Source organism: Panthera uncia, chromosome X (assembly GCF_023721935.1).
Source record: "Panthera uncia isolate 11264 chromosome X, Puncia_PCG_1.0, whole genome shotgun sequence".
Taxonomy (NCBI): domain Eukaryota; kingdom Metazoa; phylum Chordata; class Mammalia; order Carnivora; family Felidae; genus Panthera; species Panthera uncia.
In genome coordinates, this window is record NC_064817.1 from 52151190 (window position 1) to 52169397 (window position 18208).

The following is an 18208-nucleotide window of genomic DNA, read 5'->3' on the forward strand; positions in this document are numbered from 1 at the left end:
AATTAGAGATGGGATGGCTAAGGGGATTATTTAGGAAAGACTTGTGGAGAAGCTTCTTGCCTAATGGAATGAATCTCAATGACATACCTGGGGTACCCACAGAATTTTGAGGATGTTATACCAAGATAAACACTGCCAGGTTGGCTTCAAAGGGACAGATAGTAGATGAAATGAAAGAAGGTGGTCAGACCTTCAAATGCTACAAGCAGGAAACAGGCTGATATAGCTACTCAGCTTCAAACACATGCTACTTTTCATGAAAAAGGAAGGATGACTCAGAGGGTGGAGATATAAGCCCAAAGGATTGAGCCACAATTCACAGAGAATTATTCCAGGCCTTGAAACCTAAAAAAAAAAAAAAAATGTGCCCATTTGAATTTCAAAATTGCTTGGTATTGGTGGCTCATTTTTCCTTCCATTTTCTCCCCTTTCTAATGGGAATATCTATAACTACTATCTTATATCTGTCCTACCACTGTATTTTGGGAGCAAATTACTTGTTTTCTAGGTTCATAGGTGAACAGATGGTAAGAAATTTCAACCTGGGATGAATTATAACAAGAGATTCACCCATATCTAGTTTATATTATTTAGATGATGAGATTTGTGACTTCTGAGCAGATAATAATTAGATGACATTTTGGACTTGAGTTTATGCTATTATCAGTTGAGACTGTGGGGGAACATGGAATAGTCTGGATGTATTTTATATGTGGGATGGATGTAAATATTTTGGGGCCAGAGGGTGAATTGCAGTGGACAGAATAATCATCCCCCAAAATGTTCCTATCCTAATCCCCAGAACCTGTAAATAGGTCACCTTACATGGAAAAAGGGCACACAACTGGTCAGTTATTTTGTATGATTCAGTCAACTTGGGGTTTTAAATGTCTTCTCATGGTTAGATTTAGGCTATGCACTTTTAGGAATAAGTGATGCTGTACCCCCTCAGTGCATCATATTGATGGTACAAGATATTAATATATCTTATCACTGGTGATGTCAGACTTTTCCACCATAAAAACACTATTTTTCCCTGTCTCATTAATAAGTATCTTGCAGAGAGATATTTCGAGACTATGTAGATATTCTGATTCTTGCCATATTTTGATCAACTAATTTCAGTATTCTTTAATGATTCTTGCCTGCAAATACTGTGTTATTTACTATAGTGATTTGCTATTTTTCTTATTCATCCTATTTTGTTAAATAAAATTCTATGATAAGAAAGAGCTGTTAATTCTTCCTCCCCTGTGTTTGTTTTATATCAGTATGAAATCATACATGTTTACTTTTTTTCTCTGGATTATAATTCAATACTATCATTATTTTTTTGCTCAAATATTCTCATTTTGACCATTGGGATCAATTTCATGTTGGCTCCTGTGTCCTTTCATTGTGTCCTTGCAATTTGTTAGTATTTCCTTACTTTCTGGCACCAAAAGACATTCTAATATCATTTCTTATTTCCCATTCTCCAGACCTGGCATCAGCTATTTCTCCAAACAGTTCTGGTTATTTTATTGGAGAATGGTATTTAGAAACCAAGATCTGGCTACTAAATGTGCTTATTATTACTGAAATGGCACTGCTTCTAGGCCCTCTTAGCAGACACAGATACATAATTATATTTACTTCTATGTTTATCTGTATATTTCTAAAAAATGAGTTCCCATTCTTTCCATTCCAATCAAATACCACAGATATAATTGTAATCTTCACCCTTTGTTTATTTTTAATGTCTGTCTCCAGTAGCAATAAATCTAGTTTTTAATATTAATAATATTTATTTAATCCTAGAATATAAAAACATTAGTTTCAGAATTGCTAACCCATACCTGTTGACTTTGTTATCAGCATTCTGTAATTTTTCAGCATATAAATCCTATACATATTTTATTAGACTTACACCTAAGTATTTCACTTGTTTTGAGAGTTTGTAAAATAGACTGTATTTTTAATTAATTTCCCACACATTTATTGCTAGTATATAAAAAATACAATTGATTTTTGCATGTTGGCCTTGTACCCTGTAACCTTGATAAATTCCTTTTTTAGTTTGTAGGAGGTTTTCTTAATATATTCCTTGAGATTTTCTATATAGACAATCATCCCAGCAGCAAATAGAGAAAGTTATATTTCTTCTGTTCTGATATATATGTGTTTTATCTTCTTTTCCTGCCAAATTGCACTGGGTAAAAATTCTATTACTATGTTGAATAGCAGTGGTGAGAGAAATTGTTCGTATGTTATTCTCACTCTTAAAAGGAAAGCATTAATATTTCAACATAAAGTCTGATATTAGCTATAGGGTTTGTTTGTTTATTATCTATTTATTTATCTATTTATTTTTGTAGATGTTCTTTACCAAGTTGAGGACGTTATCTCTATTACTAATTTGCTGAGTTTTTGTTGTGTGTTTTTTTTTGTGTGTGTGTGTGTGTGAATGTATGTTGATTTCTTCAAATACTCTGCATAAATAGGTATGTTCATGTGATTTTGCTTCTTTAACCTGTTAATTTGGTAGATTATATTGATTGATTTTCAAATCAATTCTGCTTCCTTGGCCATTATGTGTACACACACACACACACACACACACACACACACACATATATATATATATATTTGGTGAGCTCTATCTGCTAACATATTGTATGAATTTCTAAAAACTTATTTATTTAAATTCTAGTTAATATACAGTGTAGCATTGGTTTCAGGAGTAGAACCCAGTGATTCATCACTTACATATAATAACCAGTGTTCATCCCAACAGGTGCCCTCCTTAATGCCCATCAGCCATTTAGCTCATCCCCCACCCACCTCCCCTCCAGCAACCCTGTTTGTTCTATTTAACGTTCTCTTATGGTTTGCTTCCATCTCTGTGTTTATCTTATATTTACATTTCTCCCCCTATGTTCATATGTTTTGTTTCTTAAATTGCAAATATGAGTGAAACCATATGATACTTGTCTTTCTCTGACGGACATATTTCACTTAGCATAATACAATCTAGTTCAATCCATGCTGTTGAAAATGTCAAGATTTCATTCTATTTGATTGCTGTGTAGTATTCCTGTGTGTGTGTGTGTGTGTGTGTGTGTGTGTGTGTGTGTGTATGCCACATTTTCTTTATCCATTAATCAGTTGATGGACATTTGGGTTCTTTTCATGATTTGGCTATTGTTGATGAGCGTGCTGCTATAAACACTGGGGTGCATTGCCCTTCGAATCAGCACTTTTGCATCCTTTGGATAAATACCTAGTGGTGCAATTGCTGGGACATAGGGTAAGTTCTATTTTTAATTTTTGAGGAATCTCCATACTGTTTTCCAGAGTGGCTCCACCAGTTTTCCAAAGTGGCTGCACGAGCATTACCACCAACAGTGGTAATGCAGAGAGTGCCCCTCTCTGCATCCTTACCAACATCTGCTGTTTCCTAAGTTGATAATTTTAGCCATTCTGACAGGTGTGAGGTGGCATATCATTGTGGTTTCGATTTAGATTTCCTGTACTGTTGAGCATCTTTTTATGTGTCTGTTAGCCATCTGGACGTCTTCTTTGGAAAAGTGTCTATTCATGTCTTCTGCCCATTTCTTCACTGGATTATTTATTTTTGGGGTGTTAAGTTTGATAAGTTCTTTATAGATTTTGGATACTAACCCTTTATCCAATATGTCATTTGCAAATATCTTCTCCCATTCTGTCAGTTGCCATTTAGTTCTGTTGATTCCTTCACTGTTTTTATCTTGATGAAGATTTTTATCTTGATGAGGTCCCAATAGTTCACTTTTAACTTTTGTTTCCCTTGCCTCCGGAAACATATTTAGCAAGAAGTTGCTGTAGCCGAGGTCAAAGAAGTTGTTCTCTCTCTGTCTACTCCTCTAGGATTTTGATGGTTTGCTGTCTTACATTTAGGTCTTTCAACCATTTTGAATTTATTTTTGTGTATGGCATAAGAAAGTGGTCCAGTTTCATTATTCTGCATGTCACTGTCCAGTTTTCCCACACCATTTGCTAAAGAGACTGTAGTTTTTCCATTGGATACTCTTTCCTGCTTTGTTGAAGATTAGTTGGCCATAAATTTGTGGGTCCATTTCTGGGTTCTATATCCTGTTCCATTGATCTATATGTCTGTTTTTGTGCCAGCACCATACTGTCTTGAAGATTATAGCTTTGTAATACAGCTGGAAGTCTGGGATTGTGATGCCTTCTGCTTTGGTTTACTTTTTGAACATTACTTTGGCTATTCAGGGTCTTTTATGGTTCCACAGAAATTTTAGAATTGTTTTTTCTAGCTCTTTGAAGAATACTGGTGTTTTTTGATAGGGATTGCATTGAATAGATTGCTTTGGGTAATATAGATATTTTAACAATATTTGTTTTTTCAATCCATGAGCATGGAATGTTCTCCCTTTTCTTTGTATCTTCTTCAATTTCTTTCAATAATCTTTCTATAGTTTTCAGCATACCAATCTCTACTTCTTTGGTTCCGTTTATTCCCAGATATATTAGGGTTTTAGTGCAATTGTGAATACCCTCTGCTTTTCTTTCTTGTTCTTATACAGCTGTATACATCTCAGTTTTGCTCATCTGAGTGGGGTGAGATTGTAGTTAGATCTTCATAGTGCTCTGAGAGGATGGAGAAACTGGTTGCTCACTTCATTCTTCCTTTCCTGGTGAGGGGAAGGTTTTCTAGCTGGGAAATTCCTTCTTGGCACTGAACAACACTATCTTGTAGAATGGGATGATGTAAGCAAAATGAAGTTAGTTTTCTTTCTCTTCTTATGCAGTTATTCTCAGATTTTTTAGTTCCATTGTGTTGCTAAAACTACCTATGTGAATTCTAGAGGTCTCCAAGAGCTATTTTTGCTCACAGATATCTATACAATCATTGATAACATTGGAGGATGGGGTAGCTGGGTTCTTCAATCTTGCCATTATTCCCTCCAAGCCTTATGTTGCTTTTTTGTTAATGATTTTTAGTTTTATTCCATTGGGGTCAGTAAAACACCATGCATACTTTTATTTTTTAATGTTTTTGGTTTGTTATATGGCCCAGGATATGATCTATCTTGGTATGTGTTCCATGGCTACTTGAAAATAATGTATATTCTGCTGTTGGTGGCTGGAGCATTGTATAAATCCTGTTGGTTGATAGTGTTCTTGAATTCTTCTAAATATTTTATGATTTTCTATCTAGTTGCTCTTTCAGTTGTTGAGAGGGTTATTAAAGTCTTCAAGTATAATTGTGGATTTTTCTATTTTTCCTTTCAGCTCTATAAATTTTTGTTTCATGTAATTTGAAGGTTTATTGTTACTACATAAACATTTAGGATTGCTATGTCTTCTTGAACACTTTTTAGAATTCCAGTTTATCTACAGTGTTTCTGAGTGTACCTCTTTGTATAGATTTTTAGTGGTTGCATTAGGTATACATATATACTCATCACAGGTTACAGGTGTCAATATTTTACCTGTTTGGTTAAATGTACAAACCTTACCTCCTTTGATATTCTTTATACTCCTTCTTTTATAAAACAATTGTCTTAAACACTTCTTTCACATACATTTAGAATCACATCAGATCATACTGTAAATTTTATTTCAATAAAGCTGGAAAAATTGCTTTAACCATCAAACATAATTGAGAACACTCAAGAGGAAAAGGAAAGTCTATTAAATTTACCCATATTTTTGTTTTTCCTATTGTTTATTTTTCCTTCCTGATATTCCAAGATTCCTTCTTTTATTGTATCTTTTTTGTTTAGAGAACTCCCTTTAGCCATTTTTTACGATAGGACTGCTGGCTACATTTTCTCTTAGTCTTCTATTGTTCTAGCCTTAGTCTTCTGTTGTTTGGATTCTGTTATTCTAACAGTTCAGTTTCTTTCTTTTTCTTTCAGAGAAGAGAGAGAGAGAGAGAGAGGTTGAGAGAGAGAGAGAGAGAGGGAGAGCGCCAGGGAGGGCCAAAGAGAGGGAGATAATCTTCACACTGGGTGCGGAGCCTGATGTGGAGCTCAATCTCACAACCATGAGATCATGACCTGAGTTAAAATCAAGAACCAGACACTTAACCAACTGAGCCACTCAGATACCCCTTAGTTTTTTTCCCCTGTCCTCCCCCATTCTATTGTTAAGCCCATCCACTGGTTTTTAGAATATAGTTTATTGTATTTTTCAGTTCTATAATTTTCACTTGGTTATTTTTTATATCTTTTATATCATTTTTATACCCTCTATTTAGTTGCTGAATCTGTATTTCTTTGAAGAAACTTTTTATTACTTTGCTGAAATTCTCTTTTTTTTCTTTCAAATGTATTCCTAATGGTTCATTAAAGCATTTTTATAATGGCTACTTTAAAATTCTTGTCAGATAATTAGCATCTGTGTCATCTTGGTGCTGATATTCATTGATGGTCTTTTCTCATTCATGTTGTAATCTTCCTGGTTCTTGGTATTATTTTGACAAATGATTTTCAACTGAAGCCTGCAGACTTGGGGTATTATGTGACTCTTGTTCTTACTTGTATCTTCGGTTATAGCCAGCTTCCTCTGACACTGGCACTATAGGGAAGAAGGAGCACTGCCTCATTACTGCCAGGACTGAGTGAAAGTCCAGGCCTCTATTGACATTCCAATGGAAGGGAAGAACTTCTTGTTACTGATAGGTAGGAGTTCAGACTTCCCACTTAGGCCTCTGCTGATACCTCTCTGGCTGGAAGGAGATGGATATCTCATTTTTCTTCCCAAAATGGTATCCTCTACACTGACACTACAGTGTGCTAGCCATATTACCACTGAATGGTGGTTAAAAATCTGTATTTCTACCAGGTCTCCTCTGATGCTACTCCAGTGCCAAATAGGTATGGTTGTCCAGGTGCTTCATGTGGTCTCCACTGACATGATTAGGAGTGTGGGAAAGTGTCTCATTACCACCAGGTGAGGATGAAATTCTGGCTCCTCACTTGGTATTCTTGAGACTACCACATGGAGTCAGGGGACGGAGGCTCAGGTGCCTTGTTACAGACTTGCAAAGGTAGAAGTCTACCTTCCCTGTGCAGTCTTTGCTGGAAGGGGTGGGAGTGGGGCCACAATTTTTCTGTACTATTTTGCTGGAGTAGAGATGTTATTATCTGAACATTTTCTGTGTTGTGGGGCTGTCCCTTTCCTGGTCCTTTGGCTAGAGAGTGTAGGCTTTTGTTGATACCTTTTTTTGACTGCACCTGTTGGTGTTCTTAGGCTGTCAGCTTCTACACTACCCAATCTGGAAGACATGAGGCAAAAAAAAAATCCAGATGACTCAAGGCCATGTCATTCCTCAGGTCCTAAGGTTCCTAGCCAATCTGGTCTGCCTTCCTCCCTCCATATTTAGAGTATTCTTGTGACTGATTATGTGTGTGTGTGTGTGTGTGTGTGTGTGTGTGTGTGTGTGTTTTCTTTATGGTATTTTTTGGCATGTACATCTATTGCTTATATTTTAAAAAAATTAACAACTTTTAAAGCAGTAGATTATTTTCAGTGATTGTCCTACATAACATGTCTTGATAAATTGAGACTACTCTTCACTCTTTCCTTCCTAAGACTCTCTCTTTTCCAGGGGTCTGTGGCTCCCCTATCTCCTAGTTCTTTCATTGACGATTCCTTCTAAATGTGTTTTATAATCTCTTCTATTGGCCCTTCAAACATTGGTACTCCTTACATTTCAATTCTTTGTCTAATATTTATTGTCTCACTACACGTATTCCATAGGCAAGAATATTTACTCACATTGTCTTAAACACCATCTCTATGTTGTTGACGTCAACTCTATTTCTCTAATCCTTCTTCTCTGACCTCAGATGTTTCACAGACATATCTATCTTAATTTGTTGTAAACTGAGTTTCTCCTCTCCCTCACCCGTATGTATCTCAGTAAATGGCAATTTCATCCTTCCAATTGCTCAAATTAAAAAAAAAATCTTGAAGTCACCCATGACTCCTCTCTTTCTCCAACATTTCACATGTGATTTGTCAGCAAATCCTGTTGGCCCTGACTTCAAAATATATTTAGAATGTGACCACTTCTTACCATCTCCACTATTACTACCCTCATGCAAGATACAACCTTTTTTGATTGCATTACTGAAACAGCTTCCTAATCAGTCTCCTTCCTTCTACCCTTATATCCACACAGTATCCAGAATAGTCCTGTTAAACATAAGTCAAATTGTGTTATTTCTCTGGTCAAAAACCTCCTTATATCTTACTCAGATACAGCAAAGTCACAAAGTACTTCCAATGGATTCTAAGGACATATTGGAATCTACTCAGCTTCCCTTCTCTATTTTCTTTCTGACTCCATCTTCTTGTTTGTTTTTTTTTTTTCTTAATCTTTTCTAGCTAATCAGGCCTCCTTTTTGTACTTTGAACATGATAGGCACACTTCTGCTTCAGGGATAATATACTTACCATTTCCTCAGCGTAAAATGCTTTTCCCTCAGATATCTGAATGAAATCACTCCTTTATTTCCTATGGATCTCTGCTCAAAAGTTGTCTTCTCAGTGAGGTCTTCCTGTATTTAAAATTGGAAAACCACTTTCCAATCCTTCCTATTCCCCTTATCTGTTTTATTTTTCTTCTTAATGCCCATTACCATCTAACATACTATGTATTTTACTCATTTTAAATACTGTTTTTCTACTTTTAGAATGTAAATTCCATGAGGGTTGTATCTCCAGGCCCAAAAATAGTAACTGGCAGGAGCACTTGGGTGGCTCAGTCTGTTAAGCATCTGACTCTTGATTTCGGCTCAGGTTCATGAATTCAAGCCCCACGTTGGGCTCTGCACTGACAGCATAGGGCCTGCTTGGGATTCTCCCTCTCCTTCTCTCTCTGCCCCTCCCCCATTTGCACTCGTTCTCTCTAAATAAATAAATAAATAAATAAATAAAATAAACTTTAAAAATAAAACAATAAAATAGTACCTGGCAAATAGTAGTTACTCAATACATATTGGTTGAATGAATATCAATTAGTCAATTAATTAATAAATGAAATTTGGGCTTTAGATCAAGAGTCAGGAAATTACAGCCCATAGGCCTGCTCCCTGTTTTGTAAATAGAGTTTTATTGGAATACTCATTTGTTTACATGTTTTTCCAATACAAAGGTAGAGTTGAACAGTTGTGAAAGATTTCTATGATCTGTGAAGCCTGAAACATTTACCATATTGTTCTTTAAGAAAAGTTTGTTACTCTTTACTTTATATAGTCAACTACTTCCTAGATACTGCCTTCTGGATATCCTTCAGTAATCTCAAGTCCAACCTGCCCCTAATTAAGTTTTTTTCCCCCCATCTTTCCCAAAACTTTAACATTCTGTATTTTTATATGTGTGAAGGACAGTCCCATCCATCCAGTCAGCCACATCAGAAATCCAGAATTCAGACATCTTCCTCTCCCACAATTTCCATTTCCAATAACTAAGTCTTATACTTTTCCCTCTCTATTCTTTTTCCCACCACCCTGACTCAGACTACAGCTGTTTATTGCTCTCACTATAACACTACCCTCCCTCTCTGTGGTCTCTCTTTCACACCACAGTCAAGATAATGCCTTCCAAATGTAAGTCTATCCATCATACTATTCTACTTTTATGAAATGCTTTCCCAAGCTTGCAGGAACAATTCTAAACATTCCAAACTCCTCAACTAGGCAGAGTTTAGTCCTTTTAGGACCTGGCCCCTGTCTGCCTCCAATCACATCTCTGGCCACTGCTATTTTCATTTCATGTTCCAACAATACCAAATTACTTGAAGTTTTAGGCCCTTGGGCCTTTGTTCATTCTGGGTCAACTCCTCGAAAATTCCTCTTCCTATTTTCCTTTATTTCCACCTTCAGTATTAACGTAAGCTGTACTTCTCTGAAAGTACCCATCCTTGACAATCCCAAAGTGCCCTCTATGCCTAACAATATCACTGTTCAAAAATTATTGGTGAGGCAGCACTGATTAAGGATTAAGTGATTAAGGATTTCTATGCTACTTGGATTTAAACCCCAGCTCTGTTATTAGCTAAATGACCTTGGACATGTGTCTGTCACATAGTACAGGTTTATTATCATCTTCACATTTTAGCTGAAAAAATGACTATCATAGAAGTTGTTTGATGTAACACAGATAATATAACAGAAAATGCCAGCTGTTATCCAATATACATTCTCTCATTTTTCTTTTAGCATAAGAACTAAAGTCTTATCTTCGCATATGAGTGTCCCAAATAAAAACTACACTTCTCTAATTCTCTTATAGCCAGATGTGACCAGGGAATTAAATTCTGAAACGGTAAATAAAAGTGGTATATGGGGCTTCCAGGTCATGGGCTTAATGGAAAGGTTTGAATCCTTCACTTGACTTTCTTTCAACCTTTTCAAATGATATAACACAGAAGGTATTTGGCCATGCAGATGAAGCAGCACCTTGGAGATGGCAGAACAACAAGAAAGAAGGAACCTGAGTTCCTGCTCATGTCAAGTCACCATACCAGCCCTGAAACACTTCACTGGACTATTCCACAATCAAATAATAAGTGTCTCTTTTGTTGGAGCCACTGTGTTTGTATGTGGAGTCTTAGAGGCCTAACCTGTATCCCCCCAAATACAGCTAGTAAGTGGCAGAGCTTGGATTTGAACTGTGGATGCTATCCGAGTTATATCGTTAGCCCCCTCCCCTGCAAAAAGTTTTTATTGAATTATGTTTTTCTAGGATGGTACTGGCTGCTATAAAGCTTAGAGGTTGATGAAGGGCCATCTGTAACAAGTGTACAGGACTTGTCAATAAATATTTCTTGTCTAGCCTCATTCCTGGGTACATTTTCTGTCTCTATCCTTATTTCTCCTTTTCCATTTGACCTAATTATTATGTACAGTACTTCATATTTTATATGCCATATAAAATATACCACCCTAATTTTTTTTTATTGAAATGAGGTTTAAATAAGTATTAGTATTGTTTTATTTATGGTTTCATTGTACATGCACCACTTTTATATCTATCATTTTCATTTGTTTATATGGCTATCACCATATCACACTGTTAGCTCCATAAAGGCATGAATAGTTTTTGTTTTTTCTTCTTCTATATCGTGTAGCCTGGTGCCTAATAATAATTATAGAATTGAGCAATATTTTCTAAATGAATGAATTTCACAGTGTGAGAAATGTTATTAAATGCCATTGTGTCAAAACGGAATTTCCTTCCATTATCAATTTGAGCCAGGGAGGGAGACACAACTCTAAAAGGTGCCAAGGGGAAAGTGTCACATGCTTGGAGAAGTGATGGTGAGAACAGGGAATGCATACCTTGACAAAGTGCTCGATTAGGATTTCCACCACAATGTTCTGGAATTTGATGTTCATCATGGCAGCAACAGTGTCCTCCTGAGCTCTCATCAGTGTGGGCCCAAAGATCACCCCCATGTTAGAGGGGGTCATAAGATTCTCTTTGCTGTGCTCACATACACTGCCAAAAGAGGAAGAAAATGATTAACAAGACTTTCTCCAAGACCCCTTGTAACCAACCAAGACTGTGTTAGCTGATATAGGGGGTAAGAGAAACTAAATAGTAAGGAAAAAAAGGAGAGTCCAAAATATATATGAGAATAAAATACTACAAAAGAAGCAAATAGCAAAGAATAAAAGTTAGTATATAATTAGGGGCCAAAGTGAGACACATCTAACTTAGTAGCACTGTAGGAGTTAGGAGAAGGAGGGTGGGCAGCTATAGTTAGAAAGTATTTGGGAAGACAGGAGAAAAGCAAGACAGCATTCCAGGCAAGAAGTACAGCATGTATAAAGCACATATAAAAAACAATAAAGCACACAGATAAATGTATACCAGCTTCGCCAGTCAGGAATCTAGCATTTTCCCTACCCCTAGTTTGAAAGCAAAAAACTCTAAGGGCTGGAAGGGATACTTTTTTTTTTTTTCAATATATGAAGTTTATTGTCAAATTGGTTTCCATAAAACACCCAGTGCTCATCCCAAAAGGTGCCCTCCTCAATACCCATCACCCACCCTCCCCTCCCTCCCACCTCCCATCAACCCTCAGTTTGTTCTCAGTTTTTAAGAGTCTCTTATGCTTTGGCTCTCTTCCACTCTGACCTCTTTTTTTTTCCTTCCCCTCCCCCAAGGGTTTCTGTTAAGTTTCTCAGGATCCACATAATAGTGAAAACATATGGTATCTGTCTTTCTCTGTATGGCTTATTTCACTTAGCATAACACTCTCCAGTTCCATCCATGTTGCTACAAAGGGCCATATTTCATTCTTTCTCATTGCCACGTAGTACTCCATTGTGTATATAAACCACAATTTTTTAATCCATTCATCAGTTGATGGACATTTAGGCTCTTTGCATAATTTGGCTATTGTTGAGAGTGCTGCTATAAACATTGGGGTACAAGTGCCCCTATGCATCAGTACTCCTGTATCCCTTGGGTAAATTCCTAGCAGTGCTATTGCTGGGTCATAGGGTAGGTCTATTTTTAATTTTTTGAGGAACCTCCACACTGTTTTCCAGAGTGGCTGCAACAGTTTCATTCCCACCAACAGTGCAAGAGGGTTCCCGTTTCTCCACATCCTCTCCAGCATCTATAGTCTCCTGATTTGTTCATTTTGGCCACTCTGACTGGCGTGAGGTGATATCTGAGTGTGGTTTTGATTTGTATTTCCCTGATAAGGAGTGACGTTGAGCATCGTTTCATGTGCCTGTTGGCCATCCGGATGTCTTCTTTAGAGAAGTGTCTATTCATGTTTTCTGCCCATTTCTTCACTGGGTTATTTGTTTTTCGGGTGTGGAGTTTGGGGAGCTCTTTATAGATTTTGGATACTAGCCCTTTGTCTGATATGTCATTTGCAAATATCTTTTCCCATTCCGTTGGTTGCCTTTTAGTTTTGTTGGTTGTTTCCTTTGCTGTGCAGAAGCTTTTTATTGGAAGGGATACTGTAAACTAGCCCTTTATCACTGTCCTCATTTTACAGATGAAATCACACACACACACACACACACACACACCAAAACAAACAAAAACAAAAACAAAAACAAAACAAAACAAAGAGCTCCAAAGAAGGAAAGGGATTTCCCTGAAGTCACCATCAGTCTCATCAGAGTAGAGCCTGTAATCACTAATGTTCTAATCCCTAGTCCCTCTCCTTGCTTAAATTCTCTTTAGGGGTTTCCTACCATTTATAGGATAGGACCAACTCTTCAAAGTTGCAACTTGATGCCTGTTTCTAATCCCAATGCACAGCTTGGACTCTGAAGCTGATCTGGGTTTGAATCCTAACACTACCACATAGCTGTGCAACAGTGTTAGTAACCTAACCTCTCTGGGATTCAATTTTTCCACATGCAAAAATAGTATCCACCTTAGAGGGAAGTTGCATAGAGCTAAATTGCTTTAGCATGGTATCCTGGAAATACTGCATCAGAAAGATCTGATGTTATTGTTACCTCTACAGGAGGCTCCATTCAGGCTCTGCTGGCCTTTGACACTCTTGATATATTACACTGCTTAGATTAACATGGCTGTACCATGTTGTTACATGCCACTCCTTCTGCGTAGAATGTCTCCTTCTTCCTGGATCTAAAGAATGTCTATCCTTTGAGATACACTTCAGATGATATATCCTTCAGAGCTATCACAGCCCATTTTCTTCTTGATTGATACCATTGGCAAGCAAGTATGTTACGATTTTCTGTTTTTTTTTTTTTATCTGCCTCCTTTACTAGGTGGTAAACAACTTCCAAGTGTGTGTGACTCATACACATCAGGTGCCAATTAATTATTTTTCATGGAAATAAATGCTTCTAGTGCTTTTTCAAATACTACTGGAGGAACCAAATGAAAGATGAACAGCTGTTTGGTCAGTTTGGCTGTGGGGTGGGGAGGTAAGGCTATGAGACAACCCACCACAAACACTAATTTTCAAAACTCCCTGCTCAGGTAAAGACCCCTGAGAGGTTGACCCCATCAACAGGTTCTTGTTACTAACTGGATAATTGGGAGGGACAGAATCCCTAGACAAATCCTAATGTTAAGCCAATGACAAAGGCTGGTGAAATTCACATGATGATGAACAGCAAAAATGCATAGGCATTTGTTATTGCTGGGCTGGTTATGGGTCCCTTTTAACAGTTTAAATATTTCTACAATTAACCCTTACTTTTTTAAATTTTTTTTACATTTTTTTATTTTTGAGAGACAGAGAGAGACAGAGTGTAAGCAGGGGAGGGGCAGAGAGAGAGGGAGACACAGAATCAGAAGCAGGCTCCAGGCTCCGAGCTGTCAGCACAGAGCCCAACGCGGGGCTCAAAACCACAAACTGTGAGATCATGACCTGAGCCAAAGTCGGATGCTTAACTGACTGAGCCACCCAGGTGCCCCAATTAACCCTTATTTAATGACAGAATTTTTTGAAATGTTAAAATGGAAAAACAACTCTATACAGCCACCAAGAGATCCAGAATGGCTAAACCACTAGTAGCAAGGCAAGGGCACTCATGAGAAGATAGCCTCCAACATGTGTGAATGCTTATCTCCTTATGTGAGCTTTGAAAGGAACTGACTTTGATTGAAGGTGCCAAAGCTTGCTTAATCCTCCCAACTCCAAAAAAGGCAGAGTGTTTTATCTCTGAAGCCTAGGTTCATAGAGGGTAAAGCACTTAAGATCACAGAGTTTGTGAATACATGAAAATACAGGGATTGAAACCTATATTTGTTTGGCCACAAGTCTTACAGTCATTCTATTGCCTCCCACTGCCTGCTTGTTTAATTCCTCTCAAGAAATCAAAACCCGTGTGGGGACCCTTTAAGCTAAAACCACCTTCTATTTCTCTAAGGGAGGTTGCTGGTGATGTGGGAAACAAAGGGAAATGAAAAATTAAATTTCCTTACTGCCTATTGACAAGTCCTTGAAACAGGCAGAGTGATATTCCTCTAGGAACTGAGCGGCTTCAATGATGATATGTTGCTCAGGGAAAAAGGCAATCTTAGCTTAACATTATCCTGACCCCCAAGGACACTGTAAATCTACTTTAACATATAAAAATTCCTTTGGAATCTTCCTTTATCTCTACCCCCCAAGATATATGTTGGTAACCATCCTCCAAGCATATGGCCCACTGATATACATCTTAAGGGTCTCCTGACTGAATTTTTACTAAACAATAATGAATGACCTTTTCCTAACAGCAGCTAGCCCCTCAAGGTCCTGGAAACCTTGTTTCCAAAATACCTTAGAGACTTATGCTATCCCTGACCCCCTCCCAACCTGAAGATACATAATCACTCACTCTTCACAACCCCAGTGCAGCTATTTCTGTCCACAGGTCCTGTCCCTGTGCTTTAAGAAAATCACCTTTTTCCACCAAAGACATCTTAAGAATTCTTTTTTTGCACCAAAGATGTCTCAAGAATTCTTTTTGGTCATCAGATCCAGACTCCCACCACTCCAAAACCCCATCACTGGTATCCCATTTAGGACATTCTTTTACTTCTTGGCCTTCTTATGATAGGAAAAGATAGGATAAGATACGCAGAGAGGGAAAGATTAGGACCTGAGGTCCCTGGGTGGGGAAAAACAAATTTTGGAACAATTCTAGGAATGTCTAACTGCAGCAAAACCCCTCGGATATAAGGTCCCTCTTAAGAATGTAACAGATACCACCTACTCCCTCTCATGTTCCCCCCAGGAATTTGACAATCAACATACCTAACTAAAAAAAGTAAACCATAAAACTTATGTTATATGAGGGACAGTCTGACCAATCTGATTCCTCACACAATAGAACTGAACCAATCAGGAATGGACAACCCAGAACCTAGAGTTGTCAAGCCAATAACGATGAGACCTGAGAAGAAAGGGGGAAGGGAAGGGAGGTGGCCAGAACCCTATAAAACAAGGACATCCCCTCTCTGTAAAGACAGTTTTAATAATATTCTTCTTTCCTAATGTTATACCCTAATAAACTTTGGCCTGCTGCTCATTTTGTGTTCACCTCTTCATTCTTCGAAGTGGCGAGACAATGAACCCTGGGTATTGATGTAAAAAATCCCACAACACTATAAGATTTGGAAGATAACCTATTTCTGGGTAGATTTCTTTGCATCTGACATATTTCCTTTGAATATACATTTTGAGAACCATTAGGGGGCATAAGTCACACCCCAAACCATAAGATGAATAAAACCAAAAGGGCACTGTGAGTAGTCAATTAGGTAGGAGTTTGTGATATGATTTGACAGCAAATAAACCTTAAATTCTCTAGTCCACATGGACTAAAAACAATGGGTACAAATTCTTGAACATCAATATTTTTTTAAAAAGTGGATATCAGAGGGAAGTTGTAAAAAGCTTCCAGTTGAGGGAAAAATAATTTTTATTTGAGAGTCTATAAAATAGAACAACCTTATGATCCAGAAATCCCATTTCTGGAAATATATCCTGATGAGAGAAAAACTCTCTAAAGGCCTATATACAAGGGAAGCCATTTTAGATTTCTTATTTAGCATGAATGTACATAAACTTTGTTAAAATCAGAAGCCTGATATATGGCTTACCACACATACATTGTACACTTGCTTTGTGAATGAGTAGCATAAAGGAAAACCATCTTGTCCTTGAGATATTGGTCAATGTTCCTACTCCCTATGATGAGGAGAACAAAGGCAAGAAAAACATAGATAAAATTAAATTTTCTTACAACTTGCAGCCGATTGATAAACGCCTGAGACATGCAGAGTGTGAAATTCCTCAAGAAACTCAGGCCTGACTTAATCTTGATGTTCTGCCAGAGACTAAAAGCAACCTTAGCTTGACAATAGTCAGACCTCCAGGATCCTGTAAGTCTTCTTTAACATATGGAAATCCTTTTAGAGACTTCCTTTATTCCTACCCCCCAACTTGAAAGTATATAGTCAATCAATCCTCACAGTCACAGTGCATCTCTTCCTGTCTGGGGGTCTTGTCCCATGCTTTAATGAAAACACCTTTTTGCACTGAAAATGTCTCAAGAATTCTTTCTTGACCATTTGCTCAGTGGCCCTACATCACCTGTATTCATGATAAAACTCGTGATTCCTGCCTATCTTCAAAATATATAATATTTTGAGCTTTTATAAGATGTAAAAAACTATATAGCCTTGTAAAAACTGTTAATTTTCTGGAGCACTTTCTTCCTTGTGAAGACTATGTTTCCTGAGCAACTGTCCTTATCTTGGGCTCAAATAAAACTCTATTTCTACTTCTGGAGATTCCTTTTTTAAAGTTTATTTATTTGTTTTGAGAGGGGGGGTTACACACATAGTGGGGAGAGACAGAGAGAGAGAGAGAGGGAGAGAATCCCAAGCAGTTTCCATGCTTGCGCTGAGCCCAATGCAGGTCTCAATCTCATGACCCTGAGATCATGACCTGAGCCGAAACCAAGAGTCAGACACTTACACTGACTGAGCCATCCAGGCGCCCCTACATTTAGAGATTCTAAAATGTTTGTTCACTTTGCATAGACAATCCAAATGAAATTAAATCACTATCTCAAAAAGATATCTGCACTCCCATTGCAGCATTATTCACAATAGCCAATATTTGGAAGCAACCTAAGTGTCCAACAATAGACAAATAGGTAAATATACACATACAATGGAATGTTTATCAGCCTTAAAAAGGAAGCAAATTCTGCCATTTGCTACAACATGGATGCACCTAGAAAACATGTTAAGTGAAATAATCCAGCCACAGAAAGACAAAATTATCTTGCTTATATGTGGAATCCAAAAATAGTCAAACATAGAAACAGAGAGTAGAATGGTGGTTTCCAGGAGCTGCGGGAGGGGGAAATGGGAACATGGTGGTCAAGAGGTGCAATGTTTCAGTTATAGAAGATGATTAAGTTCTGGAGATCTAATGTATAGCAATGCGAATAGAATTAACAATACTGTACTGTACAGTTGAAATTTGCTAAGAGGGTAAATCTTATGGGTTATCACTACAACAAGAAGAAAATGAAATTATGTGAGTTGACAGATGTTGTTGTGGCAACCATTTCATAACATATATATATATATATATATATATATATATACACATATACCAACCATCAAGTTGTATATGTATCTTAAATATATATAATTTTATTTATAATTTCATATATAAATTTTATTTGTCAATTAT

The 18208-nt window shown here is 37.3% G+C and overlaps 1 protein-coding gene across 1 annotated transcript in view; it reads right to left on the reverse strand.

The window, feature by feature from the left end:
• The window catches only part of OPHN1 (oligophrenin 1), a 530949-nt gene that overhangs the window by 116517 nt on the left and 396224 nt on the right, over positions 1-18208 (reverse strand). The window contains exon 19 of the mRNA XM_049643254.1: positions 11340-11499. Within this exon, the coding sequence (XP_049499211.1) occupies positions 11340-11499 (160 nt within the window). The remainder of the gene's footprint in view (positions 1-11339; positions 11500-18208) is intronic.